General features: G+C 43.7%; 1 protein-coding gene across 2 annotated transcripts in view; it reads right to left on the minus strand.

The window, feature by feature from the left end:
- Positions 1-11466, minus strand: part of LOC137352076 (multiple epidermal growth factor-like domains protein 6) — a 392916-nt gene extending 381450 nt beyond the window's left edge. For both annotated transcript variants that reach the window (XM_068017149.1, XM_068017148.1), the window contains exon 1: positions 10902-11466. In XM_068017149.1, coding sequence (XP_067873250.1) covers positions 10902-11014 — 113 coding nt within the window. In that variant the 5' untranslated portion in view covers positions 11015-11466. The remainder of the gene's footprint in view (positions 1-10901) is intronic.
- Positions 11467-22945: the final 11479 nt, after the last annotated feature.

Raw genomic sequence — 22945 nt, forward strand, 5'->3', positions numbered from 1 at the left:
TTCTTCAAGTTTCTTGCTTACAGACAACTGGGTCAAATTGGTACCCTCTCAGAGAAGGAAGCAAGTTTCACCTCACGGGATGGGCAGTAGATTCTGGATGGAATAATTTTACTATTGCAGGAGGAATAGACCACTCTGAACTCTGCATGCGAACAAGCCACATCTCTCAGGGTTTCCCACTTGGCAATTAATGCCAATCCTAATGTTCCCACTTTAGGAACATGTACTATGGACTACAGTCATCCTTTCCTCTTGCAGGCGATAGTTCTGCTAATACCTCAGACACATCAAGGTCAGTGGGAAAGGTTCTTTCCGAGGTCTAAATGACACACTGTTCCTTCAATCTTTATCATGTTAAAATCAACATATCTCGCACTGTCTCCTTCTCTAACTCAGTCTTGCAATACAGTGCATACTCACCTCACGTGGTCTTTCTTTCTTCGCACGTTCTAAAGCACTTAAAAACATAAGCTTAGTGTCACCTAATCACTACTCCTTGACTTAAAATCATCTTCTCTCCTACTTTTTTCAAGCTTGATGGCATCCTAAGCCAGAGGCCTCATGCCCTTGGTAAGCAAAGTAAAATATGGGCTAAAACTTGGGTCTTGCAAACCAGAGGATTCAATTACCTGTATAAAACACTGGTTCAGCCTCAACTGGAGTACTGTGTCCAGTTCTTGGCACCACACTTTAGGATGGATGTGAAGGCATTAAAGAGGGTGCAGAAAAAAATTCATGAGAATGGTTCCAGGGATGAGGAACTTCAGTTACGTGGATAGATTGGAGAAGCTGGGGCTGTCCTCCTTGGAGAAGAGAAGATTAAGAGGAGATTTGATAGACGTTTTCAAAATGATGAGGGGTCTGGGCAGAGTAGATAGGGGGAAACTGTTCCCATTGGAGGAAGGATCAAGAACCAGAGGACACTGATTTAAGGTGACTGGCAAAAGAAGCAATGGCGGCATGAGGAAAAACATTTTTACGCAGCGAGTGGTTAGGATCTGGAATGCACTGCCTTAGAGTGTAATGGACAAAGATTCAATCATAGCTTTCAAATGAGGATTGGACAATTACCTGGAGAGAAAAAATGTGCATGGCTATGGGAAAAAGACAGGGGAGTGAGACGAGGTGAGTTGCACTTGCAGAGAGCCGGGCACAGACATAACGGGCTGAATGGCCTCCTTCTGTGCTGTAACCATTCTATGATTCCAGGATTCTAATTTTGCCACCTTTCTTTTTTTTGAGCAGGTTGTCCGATTTTACTGTCAGTCAAAGTACGGTTGGTAATTTTTTTCATTTGTTATTTTGTACTAACATTCATGGGTTTGAATGGGTCCCGCAGTTACAAACTACCAGGACCTCAAAATGAGCTCAGGTCACCAGGAACCAAAGAACCAAACCATAGAAAAGCTACAGCACAGAAAGAGGCCATTCAGCCCATCATGTCTGCGCCAGCTGAAAAAACTAGCTGCCCATTCTAATCCCACCTTCCAGCACCTGGTCTGTAGCCGTGCAGGTTACAGTACTTCAGATGCAGGTTCAGGTACTTTTTAAATGAGTTGAGGGTTTCTGCCGCCACCACCAATCTCGGCAGTGAATTCTACACACACACCATCCTCTGGGTGAAAATGCTTTTCCTCATGTCCCCTCTAATCCTTCTACCAATCACCTTAAATCTGTGCCCCTGGTAATTGACCTCTCTGCTAGGGGAAACAGGTCCTTCCTGTCTACTCTATCTAGGCCCCTCATAATTTTGTACACCTCAATTAAGTCATCTCTCAGCCTCCTCAATTCTAAGGAAAACAACCCTAGCCTATCCAATCATTCCTCATAGCTGCAACTTTCAAGCCCTGGCAAAATTCTTGTAAATCTCCTCCGTACTCTCTCCAGAGCAATTATGTCTTTCCTATAATGTGGTGACCAGAACTGTACGCAATACTCCAGCTGTGACCTAACCAATGTTTTATACAGTTCCAGCATTACACCACTGCTTTTGTATTCTATACCTCGGCCAATAAAGGAAAGCATTCCATATCCCTTCTTAACCACTCTATCAATCTGTTCTGCCACCTTCAGGCACCTGTGGACATGCACAACAAGGTCTATCACTTCCTCTACCCCTCTCAATATCCTCCCATGTATATATCACACATATAATCCCCTGCACCTTATCAGCTTAATGCTGATGTCACAAGATGGGTGGAATAATGTACATTATGCAATTTTTGTAAAAACTTCTGTTAATAAGTCGAGTACTTAGAATGGGTATTGTGTAATGAGAGAGGAATAATTGACAATCTAGTGGTGCAAGACCCCTTGGGGACGAGCGACCATAATATGATAGAATTCTTCATTAAGATGGAGAGTGACGTAGTTGATTCTGAGACAAGGGTCCTGAATCTTAGTAAAGGAAACTACGAAGGTATGAGGCATGAGTTGGCCATGACGGATTGGGAAACGTTACTTAAAAGGATGATGGAGGATAGGCAATGGCAAACATTTAAAGAGTGCATGGATGAACTGCAACAATTGTTTATCCCTGTCTGGCGCAAAAGTAAAACAGGAAAGGTAGCCAAACCATGGCTTACAAGGGAAATTAGAGATAGCATTAGATCCAAGGAAGAGGCATATAAATTTGCCAGGAAAAACAACAGACCTGTGGATTGGGAGCTGTTTAGAATTCAGCAAAGGAGGACCAAGGGATTGATTAAGAAGGGGAAAATAGAGTACGAGAGCAAGCTTGTGGGGAACATAAAAACTGACTGTAAAAGTTTCTATAGGTATGTGAAGAGAAAAAGATTGGTGAAGACAAATGTAGGTCCCTTACAGTCAGAAACAGGGGAATTTATTATGGGGAATAAAGAAATGGCTGACCAACTAAATGCATACTTTGGTTCGGTCTTCTCAAAGGAGGACACAAATAACATACCAGAAATGTTGGGCTTAGTGACAGAGAGGAACTGAAAGAAATCAGTATTAATAGAGAAATGGTGTTGGGGAAATTGATGGGATTGAAGGCTGATAAATCCCCAGGGCCTGATGATATGCATCCCAGAGTACTTAAGGAAGTGGCCCTAGAAATAATGGATGCATTGGTGGTCATCTTCCAAGATTCTATAGACTCTGGAACAGTTCCTACAGATTAGAGGGTAGCTAATGTAACCCCACTATTTAAAAAGGGAGGTAGAGAGAAAACAGGGAATTATAGACCAGTAAGCCTGACATCGGTAAAATTCTAGAGTCCATTATCAAAGATTTTATAGCAGAGCACTTAGAGAACAGTGGTAAAATTGGGCAAAGTCAGCATGGATTTACGAAAGGGAAATCATGCTTGACAAATCTACTAGAATTCTTCGAGGATGTAACTAGTCGAGTTGATCAGGGGGAGACAGTGGATGTGGTTTGCTTGGACTTTCAGAAGGCTTTTGACAAAGTCCCACATAAGAGATTAGCATGTAAAATTAAAGCGCATGGGATTGGGGGTAGTGTATTGCGATGGATAGAAAATTGGTTGGCGGACAGGAAACAAAGAGTATGGATAAATGGTAGGGATACATTTTTCTGAATGGCAGGCAGTGACTAGTGGGGTACCACAGGGATCGGTGCTAGGACCCCAGCTATTCACAATATATATTAATGATTTAGATGAGGGAACTAAATGTAATATCTCCAAATTTGCAAATGCCACAAAACTGCATGGGAGGGTGAGTTGTGAGGAGGATGCAGAGAGGCTTCGGGGTGATTTGGACAAGTTGAGTGAGTGGGCTAATGCATGGCAGATGCTGTATAATGTGGATAAATGTGAGGTTATCCACTTTGGTAGCAAAAACAGGAAGGCAGATTATCTGAGTGGCTATAAACAGAAAGGGGACTATGCAGCGAGACTTGGGTGTTCTCGTACACCAGTCGCTGAAGGTAAGCATGCAGGTGCAACAGATGGTAAAAAAGGCAAATGGTATGTTGGCCTTCATAGGGAGAGGATTCGAGTACAGAAGCAGGGATGTCTTGCTGCAATTATACAGGGCCTTGCTGAGGCCACACCTGGAATATTGTGTGCAGTTTTGGTCTCCTTATCTGAGGAAGGATGCTCTTGCTATAGAGGGAGTTCAGCAAAGGTTTACCAGACTGATTCCTGGGATGGCGGGACTGACGTATGAGGAGAGATTGAGTCGGTTAGGATTATATTCGCTGGAGTTCAGAAGAGTGAGGGGGGATCTCATAGAAACTTATAAAATTCTAACAGGACTTGACAGGGTAGATGCAGGAAGGATGTTCCCGATGGTAGGGGAGTCCAGAACCAGGGGTCATAGTCTAAGGATACAGGGTAAATCTTTCAGGACTGAGATGAGGAGAAATTTCTTCACCCAGAGAGTGGTGAGCCTGTGGAATTCTCTATCACAGAAAGCAGTTGAGGCCAAAACATTGTATGTTTTCAAGAAGGAGTTAGATATAGCTCTTAGGTCTAAAGGGATCAAAGGGTATGGAGCGAAAGCCGGAACAGGCCGAGTTGGATGATCAGCCATGATCATAATGAATGGTGGAGCAGGCTCGAAGGGCAAAATGGCCTACTCCTGCTCCTATTTTCTATGTTTCTATGTTACCTTGGCCATCCATCATCATGTTGGTCATTGCCTTGGTTAAAGGTGGTGGCCCTTTAAATTATATTTTGTATCAACCAAGGATAAAACTAAATTGATCACAGGATGTAGCAGATATTCAGGAACAAGCCTGGAAATTCCAAGTATGGGTTACTGGCTTCGCTGGAACATGAGCTAGTCAAATCTAATTGCACTTAAAATGGGCTCTCTAAACAGCTTCATTTCTTCTGGGCTATGGGAAAGGAGAGGAATACAGCCTAAGCTCTCCTCTCCTTGAAGTAGATCCTGACTTCGTGCAACTGTGTAAAATGGGTGATAGTGAATCGGTTTTAGATCTCTCCCAATTTTTAACCCTATTGACTTCACCCACTTCACACTATTGCACAAAGTCAAGATCTACCCCCTTGTTATTATCCAGCAATCCCTGCTGGAAAGTTTACAGGTCAATTTTGGATGAATAACAGGCTGTGATGCTCTCCACAGTCAAATAGCCTGGTGACACTCACATGAAAAGGATGCACATGCCTGAGGAACTGAATGTCAGCATTGGACATGGAATCAGTGTGACTCACACCTTTTAAATAAGGAGGGGAGAAAATTAGAGGAAAAAAATTAAAATTAATATCAAGCTCAGTGCACTTACAGAGCCATGTGATCTCATGCCAGGTAGATCTACACTAGATTCTTCTCAGACGCCAGTCTGTACAACTAGAGTTCAAGTAGGAATTCCTGAAATGCAGATCCATACCTGCAGGCTATGGGCTTTCCTAACATTCATCAGAAAGTAGACGGAGCATCTGGGATTTCTCTACCTCTGCGCTGAGAAGGTGAGAACAAAGTTTACTTTGGTCAGGATTATACCTGGCTCAGGATCAAACCTGGATCAGGATCACATCCTCTGCGTTCCATTCAGAAGTAAATGTCTGTATGATATGTAGTATTATTCACTGAAATGAGAGCGATCAATATAAGATAGACAGTAATAAATCCAATCGGGAATTTAAGAGAAATTTCTTTACACAGTGACTGGCTAGAATGTGGAACTCCCTATCACGGGAAGTTTTTGAAGAAAATACATAGATGGAGTTAAAGGGTAGCTAGATAAGTACAAGAGGGAGAAAAGATAGAATATGTTGTTCAGGTCAGCTGAAGTGGGTTTGGGAGGAGACTTGTGTGCAGCTTAAACACTGGCATGGACCAGCTGGGCCGGATAGCCTGTTTCTAGACTACACTTTCTATGTAAAAAGTGTTAACCATCACCACAAACATCCCTCCACCCACCTCCCAGAACTATCAGGAATCCCAGACAACACGATAAGGGCCTAGAGCATTGAAGTCCTGAGTAAGAAACCCAACGTCACATCCAGTCTCAACACTTTCATCCTCAGGCTTTGCTTCCAAGCCGGGTTTTGACAGACTGGTCCAGGTACTCAGGATGACTGAGAAAAACTTGCTGGTGGCTCCTCTCCTTTGAGCTTCAAGTCTGGTTGTTTGAGCAAGCAGTGGGTGCTGACTGGGTATGGGGAGGTATCTGATAGGCCTGGACCATCCTTGCTAACTGTGGAATGGAGACGGAGGGGGATATCTCTGAACTGAACAAGATATCATAGATGGGAGGATTGGGGGCAGAACCAGGGGGCAGAAATGTAGCAAAATAATATGATACACTAACATGGTCCTGGTCAACAGATCTGCAGTAGCAGCCCCCAGGGAGGGCTGATTAACTCGGAGTACTGGGCATTGTTAACAGCCTCCACATGTCGTTTTTCTTAAGCTTTTTCTTACATTTCCCACTCTTCTTTCACTTCCAAAGTCACCCTAGACTTCTAGCTTCTTCCAAAATCTCTGCTATTAGCCCTCTATAATTATCTACTCTGAGCAAGTGTAAGCTGTTGGGAGCGAGGTTTTCTCTTCCCCGACACAGTAGGGAAGTACTTGGTTTCCCAGCACAGTGGGGTCGGCAACTCTGTGCGAGACATTAGGGGCAAAAATGCTACCTTTCCATCATCTAAGTTTGTGATATTGAAAGTTATTTCTTTTTTCAAAAGTTACAAAAGTTAAATATAAAAACCCAAAGAATTAATCTTGGGTAGAGGTTATTAGTGCACTAAATTTCTCATTCAATGCACATGGGGTGAAACTGATTTTCGCAGATACTACACAAAGTGTGTCTTTGAGTGATCTAAAACCCAAAATATAACACACTGAATTGCTCCTCCACCCACAAGTCTAAATAGGTTTTACTGTTTGCAACTGTAAATGGTTTCCGCTCCTCAAGCACAAACCCCCTCCATTTCAAAACCATTATCATCATTCCCTCCTCCAAAAACCCATGCTCAATCCCTCTGTTCTCACTATCTCCTATCCCATCTTCCAGCACTATTCCTCTCCGAGGCCTCTGAACGTGCTGTTGTATCTCAGATCCATGTCTAACTGCCCCACAACTCCCTATTATAATCCTTCAAATTTCACCCCACCCCACACAGCACCAAAGGCTTAACCAAAGTCATGAATGACATTCTGTCTGTGACTGTGATCAAATAATGGATGCATTGGTGGTCATCTTCCAAGATTCTATAGACTCTGGAACAGTTCCACCTAATGGTTGCATCTTCTCATCCTCCTTGATCTCCCTGCAGCCTTTGACCGAACTGACCACATCATGTTCCTCCAATGCTTCTCTACTGTTGCCCAGCCTGATGAAGCTACCTTTGTTTCGTTGCATGCTTGCCTATCCTATCAAATATAGGAACGAGTGGTCCATTCAGCCCCTCGAGCCTGTTCCGCCATTTAATTAGATCATTGTTGATCAGTATCTTAACGCCATCTATCCCATATTAACCTTGCCTAATAAAAATAGGAAGCCAGAGCATCTCCAACAATGGCTACTCTCTCCAACCCAACACTGTCATATCAGGAGTCACCAAAGGATCTTTCTTTGGCCCCCTTCCTCTTCACCTTAGTAACATCATCTACAGATATGGGATCAGCGTCCACACATGCATCAATCACAGCTAGCTCTACTTCTCCATCACCTCTCTCAATTTTTAGGCAGAGGTAGATAGATTCTTGATAAACAAGGGGGTGGAAGGCTTTCGGGGCTAGGTGGAAATGTGGAGTAATCAGTTCAGCCATGAACTTATTGAATGGCAGAGCAGGCTAAAAGGGACGAGTGGCCTACTCCTACTCCTAATTCGTATGTTCACATGTAACCCCTTGCCTTCATTTTCTACATTAATGGTACCAAATAAATGGAAAATAAATTGGTTACCTGACCATTGAAATAGCACAGAGGAATTTCACACAAACATGTTTATATGCTAATGTTGCACAGTGTGATCCTGCTGCAAGTACATTCCATTGAGCAGCAAGGGCCTGTAAGTCCTCTTTTAACCAAAAAAATGAGAAAATAGCATTTCAGTTAACTCCCAACTAACAAAGCAACTTTAGAATCTGTGATTACTAACAAAGCAATTTTGCTAGTAAGTCAGAGAAAATGCTCCTTAAAAATGTAATGACAGACCCACATCGCCCACCTCCTGCACCACAACATCATGATTCTCATCCCTTCTTAGAATTTTTTCCCCTCCTCCTCTGCAGGTGCTGATTCTTACAGAGGTATGGTTCCCCAGGTACCAGGCACAACAAGTGGCCATCCTGTAGTTCAAGTGTGGCGAGATATTTCACCAAGGGAGAAACTGCAGATAGCATAACCGACTCGATCAGCACGTGTCAAGATTTACATGAATCATGCGACATGAAGAATAGTGTGAAGGTGCATGCACATAGAGGGGGCAGGAGGAAAGTAAGAAAATATTTTTAAAATCTTTACACCAGACAGTGGTTAGGAGGAAAATCTTTTGGATTTATTTGATAATCAAACAACAATGATTCACACGAGATTTATGTTACAGTCCCAGTTGATTGTAACAATCAAATATGTTGGTTGCTAAGTTTCCACATATACACGAGACATGTGTTGTATTAAATTACAAGCCTGACAGATGCAATGAAATTTTTTCTCTACACTAAATAGCAGAACATTAGCTTGAGCTACTGAGATCCAGACTATTGCTAATCCTATATATTACAGCCCAGGTAGTAAACCAGCCTAATTAAAAGCAAAATACTGCAGATGCTGGAAATCTGAAATAAAAACAAAATTGCTGGAACTACTCAGCAGGTCTGGCAGCATCTCTGGAGAGAGAAAGAGAGTTAACATTTCAGGTCAGTGATCCTTCATCAGAACCAGCCTGATGCTAATCCCTTATATCCCAACCCAGGTACGTAAACCAGCCTGATGGTATTGCCCTGTAATCACATTCCAGGTGTGTATGCCAGCCTAGTGACAATCCCTTGTATTGTAATTCAGGTATGTATGTCAGCTTAAATAAAAACAAGAAATGCTGGAAATAGTCAGCAGGTCTGGCAGCATCTGTGGAGCGAGAAAAAGAGTTAACGTTTCAGGTCAGTGACCCTTCCTTGTCCTAGGACCTTGTCCTATCAACACCTCTTTTGTTATCCCTTGCCCTACCCCCACTTTACTTGCTTAAAATCTTATACATTTCTTATATCTGCCAGTTCTGAAGAAGGGTCACTGACCTGAAACGTTAACTCTGCTTCTCTCTCCACAGATGCTGCCAGACCTGCTGAGTATTTCCAGCGTTTCTTGTTTTTATTTCAGATTTCCAGCATCTGCAGTATTTTGCTTTTATATACACATGTCAGCTTGATGCTGTTCCCCTACATCACAGCTCAGGTTGTACACGAGTTTTATCTTAATCTAATGACTCACAACCTAGATGCATATCCGAGCCAGGAGCTAATTTTGCCTCGCAAGCTAAATTCCACTCCAGTAACAAAAAAGTTTTTAAATTTGATTTCAGAGAGCCAATCAGCTGCACAAAATAAGAAAGACAGACTTGTTTTACTCCTCAGGACATCTCAAAGTGCTTCACAGTTAATGATGTACTTTTGCCTCTTAATCAGTGTTGTAATGTAGAGAAATGTGGTAGCTAATTTGCATGCAGCAAACTCCCACAAACACCAATGTGGTAATGACCAGATCATCTGTTTTCAGGTGTTGGGTGAGAGATAAATATTGGCCAGGACATCGGGGAGAACTCCCCTGCTCTTCTTTGAAATAGTGCCCTGGGATCTTTTACATCCACCTGAGAGGGTCTCAGTTCAGATAATCGTCCCTTTAGTTTTATAGCCTGGAGCTCTCTACAAACCCCAAATGCTACTGGGAGCGACGTTTGTCAGGTGGGGAGCTCTTGAAAAGGTTTGTTTTGAGGCTCCAACGTTCTACTAAACAATGATATTAAATACCAACCAAATCAGGTATCAAAACAGATTGTAAAAAGGCATGATTGTAATAGGTAATATAAAACCAAAATGATTAGGGATCATCTACTATCACTGAGTAGTGTCTCTTTCGCTGGATCTGTTCGGTGCCCCGTACAATCACACAAGTTTGTACAATCCCGTTTACAGCCAGGTGTATTGCTCCTGACCGCTAACTAGTATTGTTAGATGCAGATATTGGGTTTGGCTGTGATGAGCCCTCCGCAGTCAAACATCCTACCCACACTCACGATCAAGATTAACACCCAGAGAATGATCGTTTTAGCAAAGTACAGGAGAGCAGCTTTAAAGATCCGAGTGAGGAACGGCACATTCTGAAGAGAAGGGTAGAATTTTAGAGCCGAAGTAGTATTTTTTCAAAAAAAATAGAGATCAGAAACATGCCTTTTAAAATAAATCTGTATTGCTTTTATACGAATGCCACAACACATGTGGAAAATTTACAAATTAGCAGCTACCGGAAAACTTCTCTAAAGGTTTAATAATTTTCGACAAAACTTACTTGAAAGGGAAAGATTTGCAGGGCTATGGGGAAAGAGCAGGGGGGAGCGACTAATTAGATAGCTCTTTCAAAGAGCTGGCACATTCACGATGGGCCGAATGGCCTCCTACTATGCCATAATGATTCTATGAAGTTTTTAAATTGTTGCTTCAAAAGCTAAGGAGTTATTAGTGAAATTCACGACGATTGAACCCATCGCCTCGGCTCTACCTCATGTCACGATCGTGTCAGACAGACACAAATGTGTTTCTGATTCAATGGCCAAGCAATTAACCAGCGCTACTGTTTTTCAAAAAGCCACTGTCCGAGTTGCACAGTTGGAGGGAACACTTCAATATCTAAGTTAAACCAATAAATATAAAAGTTTTCGGAAATCTTAAATTTAACGTTTCAAGTCGCTAAGAGTTTTTGACTATTTATTTAAAATCGATACTTACATATGAGGCTGGAGTATTCCCGGGTTAATAGCAGAGGTCACACCGAGGAACAACATACAGACACTTGCTGATACTTGGTCCATTTTTTGGCGTACAGTTTGTGATACTTGCATCTAAATTTTAAAAATACTTTAACAAAATCAGATTTCTTCCGCTTGAGAACTTTCAAACTTTCCCAAAAGACGAGAAAAAAAGTTCAATTGCTGCTCAGTGCAAACTCCCCACCAGATCGGACAGGCATCTTTTCAGGGGAATTCAAATATTTCTGAGACTTTCTGCAATGCTGATTTTCCTATGTCTCTTTGGTTTTCCTTTCGTTAATAATCTCTCCCAGCTTAAAAAATGAATTAAAAGGTTATGTTGATAATTTCACAGGTTCAGCTCTCTCTCAAGTTATTTGTAGGAAAGACATTGAATCTGAAATGCCTAGTGATAACCAGCCATACAGAAGGATGGAGCTTCGCTCGTTACCATGACTGCTTAGCTCATATGGAAAAGGTGTTAAGCACAGACCAATATTCTCACGCACAGATATGCCTGATAGTACGGCGCTGAAGCAGCATCACATCACTGCTAAAATACATCCAGTCCTGAAGCTCTTCCGACTCGCATCCACCCTGGAGGAGGAGTTTCAAATCAAACACACCCCCTTCATCCACTCGACTAATTCCACTCCCACCCACCCCGCGCCGCCCTCCCGCTCCTCCCCCGACCAGTTCAAAACTCAGTCATGCTCACTTACAATCATTGGAAAAGAGAGGGAGGGAGGGATGATTCAGCACAATTTTAATTGGTTTATGTGTCTACACTGGGTTAGAATGAAATACAGGGTCAAGACTGATTGGAAACCTGGGCTATATGGTCAGGGAATCATGCATGGGGAAGAGACTGGAGGTGAAAATAAACTACAAAAAATTGAGGGAAAAATATAACTGGTGGCTACACCTTCTCTGAACCCATATTTTGTCTATATTTGTCCTATTATCATCACCTTTTGCAGCAGTCCTCTCAAAGGCAGAGCTCCCAAGTGTGTTGGCACTAATCAAACAGAGGCAGCTGTATGGTGAGGTATCCAGGGCCAGACGACCAGTGGGGTGCCCAAAGCTCCGCTTCAAGGATGCTTGCAAGCGTGACATGAAGGCCCTAAATGTTGACTATCCTACCTGGGAGCCACTAGCTGGCGAAAGAGGGAAATGGCAACACATCTTGTGGACTGGTGTGCATTACCACGATGACCATTTGCTCCAGCAGCTTGGCAACAGGCACCAACGTCAAACAACAATTCACAGCGTCACTTGGCAGCTTCATGTGCGGCACTTGTGGCAGAACCTGCCTCTCAAGGATTGGCCTTCACAGCCATCAGCAAAGGTGCACCAAGAGAAGACACCCCACCTAAATACAAGTCCATCATCTTTTGTAGATGGAAGGATGTCAACCAATGATCACCATCTTTTGCCATGCACCATTATCACTTTTGTCATTTAATCACTCCTGCCCTCCACAGATCCTCCTCTTTGGTTCTTTCCCTCATCTCCAACATTTTCCAGTTCTGATGAAAGGTCATCAAGCTGAAACATTGATATTGTCTGACCTGCTGAGTGTTTCCAGCATTTTCATAGAATTATAGAATGGTTACAGCACAGAAGGAGGCCATTCAGTGAGTCACGTCTGTGCTGGCTCTCTGCAAGAGCAACTCAGCTAGTGCCACTCACCTGCCCTTTCCTCATTGCCCTGCAATTTTTTTCTCTTCAGGTGCTTATCCAATTCTCTTTTGAAAGCTCCGATTGAATCTGCTTCTACCACACACTCAGGCAATGCATTCCAGATCCTACCTACATAATTGCCCCGAGTGTAGGTAGGAGGTAGGAGATTTGAGGGAAGGTGGGGATGTGGGAGGGAAATGGGATTAATGTAGGATTAGTATAAATGGGTGGTTGATGGTTGGCACAGACTCGGTGGGCCGAAGGGCCTGTTTCAGTGCTGTATCTCTCTATGACTCTGTGTAAAAACACTTTTCCTCATATCGCCATTGGTTCTTTTGCCAATCACCTTATATTGATGTCCTCTGGTTCTCAACCCTTCAGCCAATGGGAACAGCTTCTCTTTATCTACTCTGTCCAGACCCCTCATGATTTTGAGCACTTCTATCAAATCTCCTCTTGACCTTCTCTTCTCTAAGGAGAACAACATCAGCTTTATCCAATCTACCCACGTAACTTAATTCCCTCACATTTTCATTTCAGATATCCAGCATCCACAGTATTTTGTTCTTGTCTGATTATAGTTTTTTTTATTCTTTCATGGGATGTGGGTGTTGCTGGAAATGTCAGCATTTGTTGCCCATCCCTAACTGCCTTTGACAACTGAGTGGTTTGCTAGGCCATTTCAGAGGGCAGTTAAGAGTCAACCACATTGCTGTGGGTCTGGAGTCGCATGTAGGCCAGACCAGGTAAGGACAGCAGATTGCCTTCCCTAAAAGGACATTAGTGATCCAGATGGGTTTTTATGACAATCGATGTTAGTTTCATGGCACCATTACTGAGACTAGTTTTCAATTCCAGATCTTTATTAATTAACTGAACTTAAATTCCACCAGCTGCTATGGTAGAATTGGTTGGACATTTTATTTTGGCTTATAAGCCAAAAAGAAAGATCAGTAACTAAGCAGCAACCAATAGGGGAACAGGCTATCTCCTGGGGTTTATGTGCACACAGATCTATCACCTAACTACAATTGAGTCAGACTTCCCCTCTTGGTACTGCAAGGAGGAGGTTGGACTTCACTGCTGTTGTCAGTGAGGATTGCTAACAAGACGCAACTGGGCGAAGGGAGAATGAACGACAGCAAAATATGGAAGGTGGATTCTCTTCCAAAGCTCAAGCAGGAACCCTGGGACATATAACCAGGCTTTCTGCTCCAGGCAGAACAATGGGAGATCCCAGCCACCTCTCGTCTCCTGCAGACACTGGCTCATTCTGAGGCCTGGTTCCACAAGGTGCCAACTGCCCTCCAGTACTTCACCCAAGTGGCCATTCCTCATATGCAAGCCAAACAGTGAACTATTCAATCACAGGAAGAGCACCATTCCAACTTTAATCCTATCTTCACGTTCTTGTGCTTAGTACAACAATTAAAAAAGACAGACTAGCATTTATATAGCATTTTTTTTAATGACCTTAGGATGTCCCAAAGCACTTCACAGCTAAGGAAGTACTTTTTATTTTGAAGTGTAGTCACTGTTGCAATGTAGAATTAGGTTTGGCTATGATGCCCTCCACAGGTGACGACCTGTTATCACTCAATATCTAGATTTACCATCAGGTGAGGTAACAAAGGCCTCCCTGCCAGAGTCAACACCTACAACAGGGATGTCCAACCTTTTCAGGTCGGAAGCCACATTACAATTTTTGTCTTATGTAGGGGATCGGTTAGACAATTTCAGAAAGATAAAGGCAATAAAATTTATCTTACTATTAATCAAAACAACAACAAAACTGCACTTTTGTGAAGATGCTTTAAATGAGAAGAAAATTTACTGACTTACTTTCTGGTCACTATGTTGGACACTGATTTAGTGAGGTACCTAGCTTTTTTAACTTGAACAAGTAGTCAAGGTTTGCCCGCATACTTGTTGTAGTGATGCGGAGTATTCTGGATAGATGTCACTCTGTCAGGAGTGATCTTGATCACTCTTTCTCCCTCCCTCTCTGCCACCCTCTCTCTCCCTGCCGACCTTTCCCTCTCTTTCTGCCCCCCTCTTTCTATGTCCATCTTTCCCTCTCTCTCTCTATGTTCCCTATCTCTCTCTGTCCCACTTTCCCTCTCTCTCTGCCCCCTCTGTCTCTCTCGTTCTCTGCCCCCAGTCCCTCTGTCTTACTGTCCCCCTTTCTTTCTCTCTGACAGTTGCAGAGAGCGGGAACACTCAGCAGATGGTTGATCAGTTTTTTTTAAAATTTCAAGTCAGTTCCACAGCTGACAGATCCTAACATCAGGAACTGCAGTTTCTGAACTTCGGACAGATTTGGAGTTTTTTTTAAAAGGCCGCTGGAAAACCCCAAATCTGTCCAAAGTTCAGAAACTGCTGTTCCCGATGTCAGCTGTGAAACTGTCTTGCGATCTTTTTTAAAAGCAGTCTGACAATATGGAATTTCTTATCTCCAGTCACGGACCCCAGGGGAGGATGAGGAATGGCTCTGGGTACCGTTTACACCAGCGGGCCGGATGGAAATCTTTGATGGGCCGGATCCTGGCCCACAGGCCACATGTTGGACAACCCTGACCTACAACAACAACAACTTATATTTAATGTAATAAAATGTCCCAAGGCACTTCACAGGAGCACAATGAAACAAAATATGACACTGAACTACATAACGAGATATTACATCAGATGACTAAAAGCTTGGTCAAAAAGATAGGTTTTAAGGCGTGCCTTAAAGGAGGAAACTGAAGTAGAGAGACGGAGAGGTGTAGGGAGGGAATTTCAGAGCTTAGGGCCAGGCAGCTGAAGGTATGGCCACCAATGGTGGAGCAATTAAAATTGGGGATGCTCAAGAAGCCAAAATTACAGGAGCACGGATATTTCGGAGGGTTGAGTGGCTGGAGGAGATTACAGAGATAGGGAGGAGCGAGGCCATGGGGGGATTTGAAAACAAGGATGAGAATTTTAAAATCAAGATGGGCTGAAGGGCCTGTTTCAGTGCTGTATCTCTAAATAAAAAAATAAATAAAAGTAAGATGTTGATTGACTGGGAGCCATGTAGGTCAGCGAGCACAGAGGTGATAGGGGAACAGGACTTTGTGTGAGTTAAGACGTGGGCAGCAGAGTTTGGAAGATCTCAAGTTTATGGAGGTTGAATGTGTGAGACCAGCCAGAATCTCCGCTTCCTTAAGTCCAAGGGATACAGACTTGAAAGGATATGGTGGACAACTGGTTTAGACCAGCATTGGAATAGTCAAGTCTAGAGGTACTGAAGACATGAATGAGGGTTTCAGCAGCAGATGAGCTGAGACGGGGGCAAAGTTGGATGATGTTAGAGGTTGAAATAGGCGGTCTTAGCGATGGCATGAGTATGTGTTTGAAAGCTCATCTCGGGGTCAAATATGACACCAAGTTTGTGAACAGTCTGGATTAGTCTCAGACAGTTGCCAGGGAGAGGGATGGAGTCGGTAGCTAGGAAACGGGGTTTGGAACAAAGTTTGAAAACAAAAGCTTCAGTTCTCCCAATATTTAACTGGAGGCAATTTCTGATGTTGGATAAGCAGTCTGATAATTTAGCAACAATGGAGGAGTCGACAGAAGTGGTGGTGAGGTAGAGCTGGGCGTCATTAGCGTACATATGAAAACTAACCCTGTGCTTTCGGATGATGTCGCCAAGGGACAGCATGTAGATGAGAAACAGGAGGGAACCAAGGGTAGATCATTGAGGGACACCAGAAGTAATGTTGTGAGAGCAGGAAGGGAAGCCACTGCAAGTGATACTCTGGCTATGATTAGATTGATAAAAATGGAACCAGGCGACAGCAGTCCCACCCAGCTGGATGACAGCGGAGAGGCGTTGGAGGAGGATGGTGTGGTCAACGGTGTCAAAGGGTGAAAAGGTTGAGAAGAGTGAGGATGGATAGTTTATCTTTATTACAGTCAGACAGGATGTCATTTGTGGCTTTGATAAGAGCTGTTTCGGTACTGTGGCAGGGGTGGAAACCTGATTGGAGGGATTCAAACATGGAGTTCTAGGAAAGATGGGCACGGATTTGGGAGGTGACAACACATTCAAGGACTTTGGAGAGGAATCAGAGATTGGAGACAGGTGGTAGTTTGCAAGGATGGTGGGGTCAAGGGTTGTTTTGTTTGAGGAAACAGTCGTTGACAACAGATTTAAAGGGGAGAGGGACAACACCTGAAGAGAGAGAACAGTTAATAACATCGGCTAACCTGGAGACCAGGAGGGGAATTTGAGTGGTTAGCAGTTTAGTGGGAATAAGGTTGAGGAAGCAGGAGGTGGGTCTCATGGACAAGATGAGCTTGGAGAAGGCATGAGGGGTAGGAGACAAACTAGAGAAAGATGCAAGTTCAGAGTGAGGGCAGGGGGGAGCTTTAGAGGAAGTTTGGCCCGGTGGGCTAGTGGAAGGGAGAGATGAGGCCGAGGGAGCTGATTAGATGGTCTTGATCTTAGTGACAAAGAAGTCCATGAGCTCCTTGCACTTGGTGAGGGTGAAGGAGACAGGGGGGAGATGTTTAAGAAGATGGATTGCAGTAGAGAAAATAAGCTGGCTGTTGTCTTTGCCTTGCAGGATAATCCTGGAATAGTGAGCAGTTTTAGCAGATGAGAGCAGGACCCAATAGTGCTTTATGTGGTGCAGGCAGATCTGGCACTGGATGGCTAAACCAGTGGTCCACCATATCCTTTCAAGTCTGTGTCCCTTGGACTTAAGGGAGCGGAAATGTGCGTTGTACTGGAGGATCAGCCAGGGTGAGAGAGAGTAATGGTTTTATTGGGGATTAGAGCATCAAAGGTGGAGGTGAGAGTGTGATTGAGCAAATCAGTAGCTGCAGAAATGTTGTGGCAAATGAAGGGCTGAAGGCTAGACAATTGGTATTTTGAAAGTGCAGTTGTAAGTGAATTGGGGATAGTTTGTTCCACGGGCAGATACAGAAGGAGGTAGGGTTCGGGGATAGGTGGAGGATGTGCGTGGAAAGTTATACAAGGAAGTGATCAGAATGGCTTTATCTGTGATTGATATGATGGGACTAGCAAGACCACATGAGATAGCAAGGTTAAGGAGGTGGCCACGAACATAGGTTGGGGAGTTTATATGGAGGGAGAGACTTAGGGAGGATAAGAGAGCAGTTAACTCGGAGGAGAGAGAGCATGATGAGTTTACATGAAGGTTGAAATCACCGAGGATGAGTAGTTATTCAGTTATGAGAAGCTGGGGGAGGAAACAGTTAAGATAACTCGGTGAGAAAAGTTTTATCATTCTTGGGATGGGGGTTAGAGAATGATGATTTTGAATGAAAGGAGAGAGGGGTGGAACAAGGTGAGATGCTCAAAGGAGGAAAATGTGCCAGAGGAGTAGGGGGTCAGGTCAAGGTGTGATCTAGTGATAAGCATCACACCACCACTGTCATGGTCTTGATAGGACAAGTGGTGGAAGATATAGCCAGGCTGGGAGGCTTTATTCAGGGGAAAGGTGTCATCACCCCTCAGCCAGGTTTCCATTAAGGCAATGATGTTGATGCAATCATCCACAATAAGTTCATGGATGACAAGGGCCTTGTCCACAAGTGAACAGACATTCTGGAGGGAGATGCATAAAAAGTCAGTGAGAATTGATCCGCTGACAGAGTTCACAGGGTCAGCAGTAGAAGGGATGAGTTGGACAGTATGGAGATTGGCAAGATTAGCCTCCAGCGGGCACACTGGGCGGGAAGACCAACGAGAGAATGGGATGGGGCAATTGGGGGTTGCTGCTCATATTCAGCCAATGCTGAGTGCCTCAATGAACCCTTTGGAGAATGACATGGGAGGCACAGAGAAGCTGTCGGCTTATCTAAGAGGGAGTCAAGCTTGAGACCGTGGCAAGAGAGCAGGAAGGTTGAGGAGTACTGAAGGGTTGGAGTAGGGAATTCGGAGGGCGGAGCACCTGAGGGGGCAGAGTATCTAGAGGGGAAAAGTGAAAGGGGGCACAATGATAGAAGAGAGGGGTCTAGGAGGGGTAAAGAGAAAAAAAGTTTTAAAAAAGAGCAAATTTGGAAATAGAGTGATGGGCTCAGGTCCAGAGCAGCAGCCAAAATAAATTACACTGCAGTGTGCTGCAATCTTCACTCAGTAGGTAGCACTCTCACCTCTAAGTCAGAAGGTTGTGGATTCAAATCCCATTTCAGAGACTTGAGCGCATAATCCTGATGAATACTCCCAGTGCAGTACTGATAGAGCATTGCAGTGTTGGAGGGGCTGCCTTTCAGATGAGATGTCAAATCGAGGTCCAATTTGCCCTTTCAGTTGGATGTAAAAGATCCCACGGCTCTATACTGAAGAGGAAGGGAGCTGTCCTGGCTGATATTTATCCTTCAATCAACACCTAAAACAGATGATTGGTCATTTATTTAATTGCTGTTTGTGGGGAGCTCGCTATACACAAATTGTCTGTCACCTTTCCTACAACAGTGACTACACTTCAAAAATATTTCATTGGCTGTAAAGCACTGTGTGATGTCCTGAGGTCCTGAAAGATGCTATATAAATGCAAGTCTTCCTTTCTTTCTGTAGCCAGTGGGAGTACTTGGCATCTGCCACCCACAGCACAGTATCAATATAAGAGTGTCCCATTACTCATCTAATAGTTGCAAGCTTGCAATAAACACAGGCACATCCTCTATGTTATCACAAGTACTTGACCATCTTTTATAAGAGAGTCCAGTGAGGGTCAGATGTATTTGAACAAGGGAACTATCAGACCCCAGCCTAACCATGTTCTCAGCCAACCATCCATAGCGGCATAAAAGCAAAATACTGCAGATGCTGGAAATCTGAAACAAAAATAATAAGTGCTGGAAATACTCAGCAGGTCTGGCAGCATCTGTGGAGAGAGAAGTAAAGCCTGGCTACCTGACCTGAACCCGACTAGACGCGACTATGTGTCGGGTTCGGGTCGATTCGAGTCGAAATTCCGATTCCAGCATTCAGGTTCGGGTCGGGTCGGGCTGGATACTGCTTCCAGGAAGTCATGGGATCAGGATTACCCATGATTCCCCACAACTCCAGCTGCAGGAATGGCCTGCTGCCAGAACAGATGAAGGAGATTCGTGTCGGGTCAGATTGGGTCGGGCGCGAAAAAAAATTAAAGGGCTCGGGCTTGGGTCGGGTTGGCTGCGATCGGGTCGGGCCTGGGTCGGGTTTTAATTTTATACCCGAGCCAGACTTTAGAGAGAAGCAATGTTAATGTTTCAGGTCGGTGACCTTTCATCATTTCTGAGTGGGAATGGGACACTTTGCTTCTCTCTCCACAGATGCTGCTTGACCTGCTGAGTATTTCAAGCACTTTTTGCTTTGATCCATACAGGCATATTTGCCATTGGGGTCTGTTACTACACCAGGAGTAGGAACCATGGTGGAGTTTGACTCCTCCGAGCCTAGGGGTCCTAAAGTCAATGAGGGTGTTCTTTATATATTGAACAGTGACAGCTCTGCCAACCACATAAATGATCAGAGAAGTCAGATTTTTAAAAGGAACAGTTATTCATCAATTAGCTTTGTTGGTATTAGTCTCAATACCACTGTAATTCATATGTTATCCCTTCACTGATAGCTTAGTTGGTAAATACACTGCCCATGAAACTGAGCTACCCAGACCAGGAAGGTCCCACATTTCATCCCCTGTCTGTGCCAAGTTAACCAAGCTTAGCTGAGACGGTAGCTGAGTAGCCTGGAATTATAACTGGTTATGGAGCTCAGGGTAGAAGAGGGGGCAGGGTAGAGATGGAAAAATCAGCCAGTATTCCTGCTGTTTCCTGCTGAAAACTGTATCATGTGAGCAAGAGATGGGTTCAGTGGTGACTAAACTGTCAACAATTTATACCTAGTAACACACATGAAAAAATAGCCAAATGGTTGCCCAGCATCCTTGTGCCTGTAACTCAACAAGAGTCAGTATCTTATGAGACAGAAAATTAAGGAGTGGGAGGGGCTAACTATAAAAACAGAAAGATCATTTAAATTGAATTGTATGGCCATATAGAATATTGAGGAAAGTTTGCTCAAGTTCGAGCATGTAGGTTTCAAGGTTCCTTTAGGCCTGGATAATGACACGGTGCTGCACTGAGCAAAAACAGACAGGCAAGATACTTCAAGAACCAAGCGGTCTCCCCTTACTCAACATCATGAGCTTTCTATAGGAATCGCCAACAGTAATGCCCAGTCCCTGAATGCACCAATACTGTAAGTGGCTCTATGATGATTTCTTTTGGTCAGTGCTTCTAATGAAGTTACAAGAACATTCAATTCTAACATGTTTATGATTGCATCCCTGATGTCACATGGGCAACACCTCATAGGGGCAGAGTGTTAGGAAGACTTCCCATAAGAAACACACTGTGAGTTGGTATTTGGGTGAGAAATTAATAGAAAGCAATTATTGTGTTGGGAATTATATTCATCACCTTGATCACATTTGGTCGGCAGTGTGGTTTAATAGCAGTTTCTGAGTCTGAAGTCAGTAAGTTATTGATACAGAAGTTGGGTGAATGGTTGCAATGTTCTTTTATGCAGGATTACTGCAGTAGTGAGGGATGTAACAAATGTAGAGAGGGTTTGCATGTGTTTTCAGGACTGGAGAATAAACAGGTCACTGGAATCACTTGAATTTAACTCTTCCCTCATATCTCTTGCTGCAAGGCATTGAGGTGGCCCTTCTCCTCCTGCTGGTGCTTCCTTCCCTTCCCCTCCGGTTTTCATTGTCCACTGCTTTATTTCCTTCAAATGCAGGTCTGCCTGCCTGCATGGTGTGTTTGTGCAGGATACAATACACCGCTCTGATGAAGACCCTTTGTGGGGCGTATTGTAAGGAGCCCCCAGATTTATCGAGACAGGCGAACCTCTGCTTCAGCACCCCCATGATGTGCTCAATAATGCTCCTTGTGGACCCCTTGATTTGAGCGTACCTGTGTTGCTCCGGAGTGCCGGGAATGCGGAGTGAAGTCATGAGCCATGTGGATATCACTTGTACGTCAGCAGCCACCCTGTCACATTTATGTAAGGTCAAATATTGGGGGGAATATCTAACTATGGTATGATAAATGCATCATGGCAGCCTCCTGGGTACTGTGCATAAAACTGCAACATGCTGTTTCTGTGACCTAGCTGGGCATTAATGGAGTGGTGGCCTTTCATATTCACGAATGCTGCTGGCTGGTGCCCTGATGGCAATATGTGTACAGTCAATGACACCTGGGACAGGTGGGAAATTGTGAGAGCTTGCTGTGGAAATATTGGCTGCCTCATTTCCCATATTACAATAGACCTATTTGGGGGTCCTACTGTATTATAGGATCCCGATTTACATGTAGTCATGAGACCCCTCCTGCTGAGACCCCTCCTGCCTCTGAATGGTGCCCTGACTGACTCAGGAAACTATGCAGTTCACATACTGGCTAGAGGGAGCGCATCAGAAACATGGCAGCAGGTACTTCACCTCGAATTTAACCTTCCACCTGGCCTGCTCCTGTTCAACGGAGCTGCTTAAAATCCGTCGTATTGTGCGAGAAGCATGAGAGATGGGATAAAGCACCATATAAATGCAACACTGTCTTTCTTTCTCTTTCCCTTCTTTCTGATCAAAGGTGTCCTCTCATACAGTGAATTACTTACGGCAAGTGCACACCATCACCAAGGAAGGTATTCACTTTAATCTGAATTGACAGAAATGTTAATAAAAGTAACTGCCTCCATAAATTGATTTAGTTTAACACCATGCTCACTGTCACAGTTTTTAACAAGAAAGATTTATATTAAAAACACTGAAATCCAGTTTCTGAAATAAGACCTGGAATTGGAACCGGGCCTGGTCCAAGTGGCTGAGAAATGTGGTACCAGGGAATATTGACACAACTTGCATGTGAACTTACTCCAATTTGACTCACAGGACTAAGAAATAATGGTTAGCGCATATCAATCTTCGTATATATTCCTTGTCTCAAATGTAAAAGACTTGCATCCAGTATCAGTCACACTTCAGACATTACACTTAAAGTTTCAAAATATGTATTTTTTTTAAAACAGAATCATTTCATGCTGGTTTATTCTGACCTAAACTAGATATTTAGAAGCACCTGCCAAGCTGACAAATTACCTCCCCAACAATTAACCCCAATATAAGTCTATTGCCCATATCCAGCACGAACCATACCTCTAGCAAGAGTCTGTGTAATGGAAGAAGCAGATTACCGTAAATCTCCTGTTCTTTCCAAATTCTTTACTGTTCAAGGGCAGGTTTATTTTTTGCTCAGGATTTACTGCCCCCTAGTGTCAGCACAGATTGGTAC

Source organism: Heterodontus francisci, chromosome 37 (genome assembly GCF_036365525.1).
Source record: "Heterodontus francisci isolate sHetFra1 chromosome 37, sHetFra1.hap1, whole genome shotgun sequence".
Lineage (NCBI taxonomy): Eukaryota > Metazoa > Chordata > Chondrichthyes > Heterodontiformes > Heterodontidae > Heterodontus > Heterodontus francisci.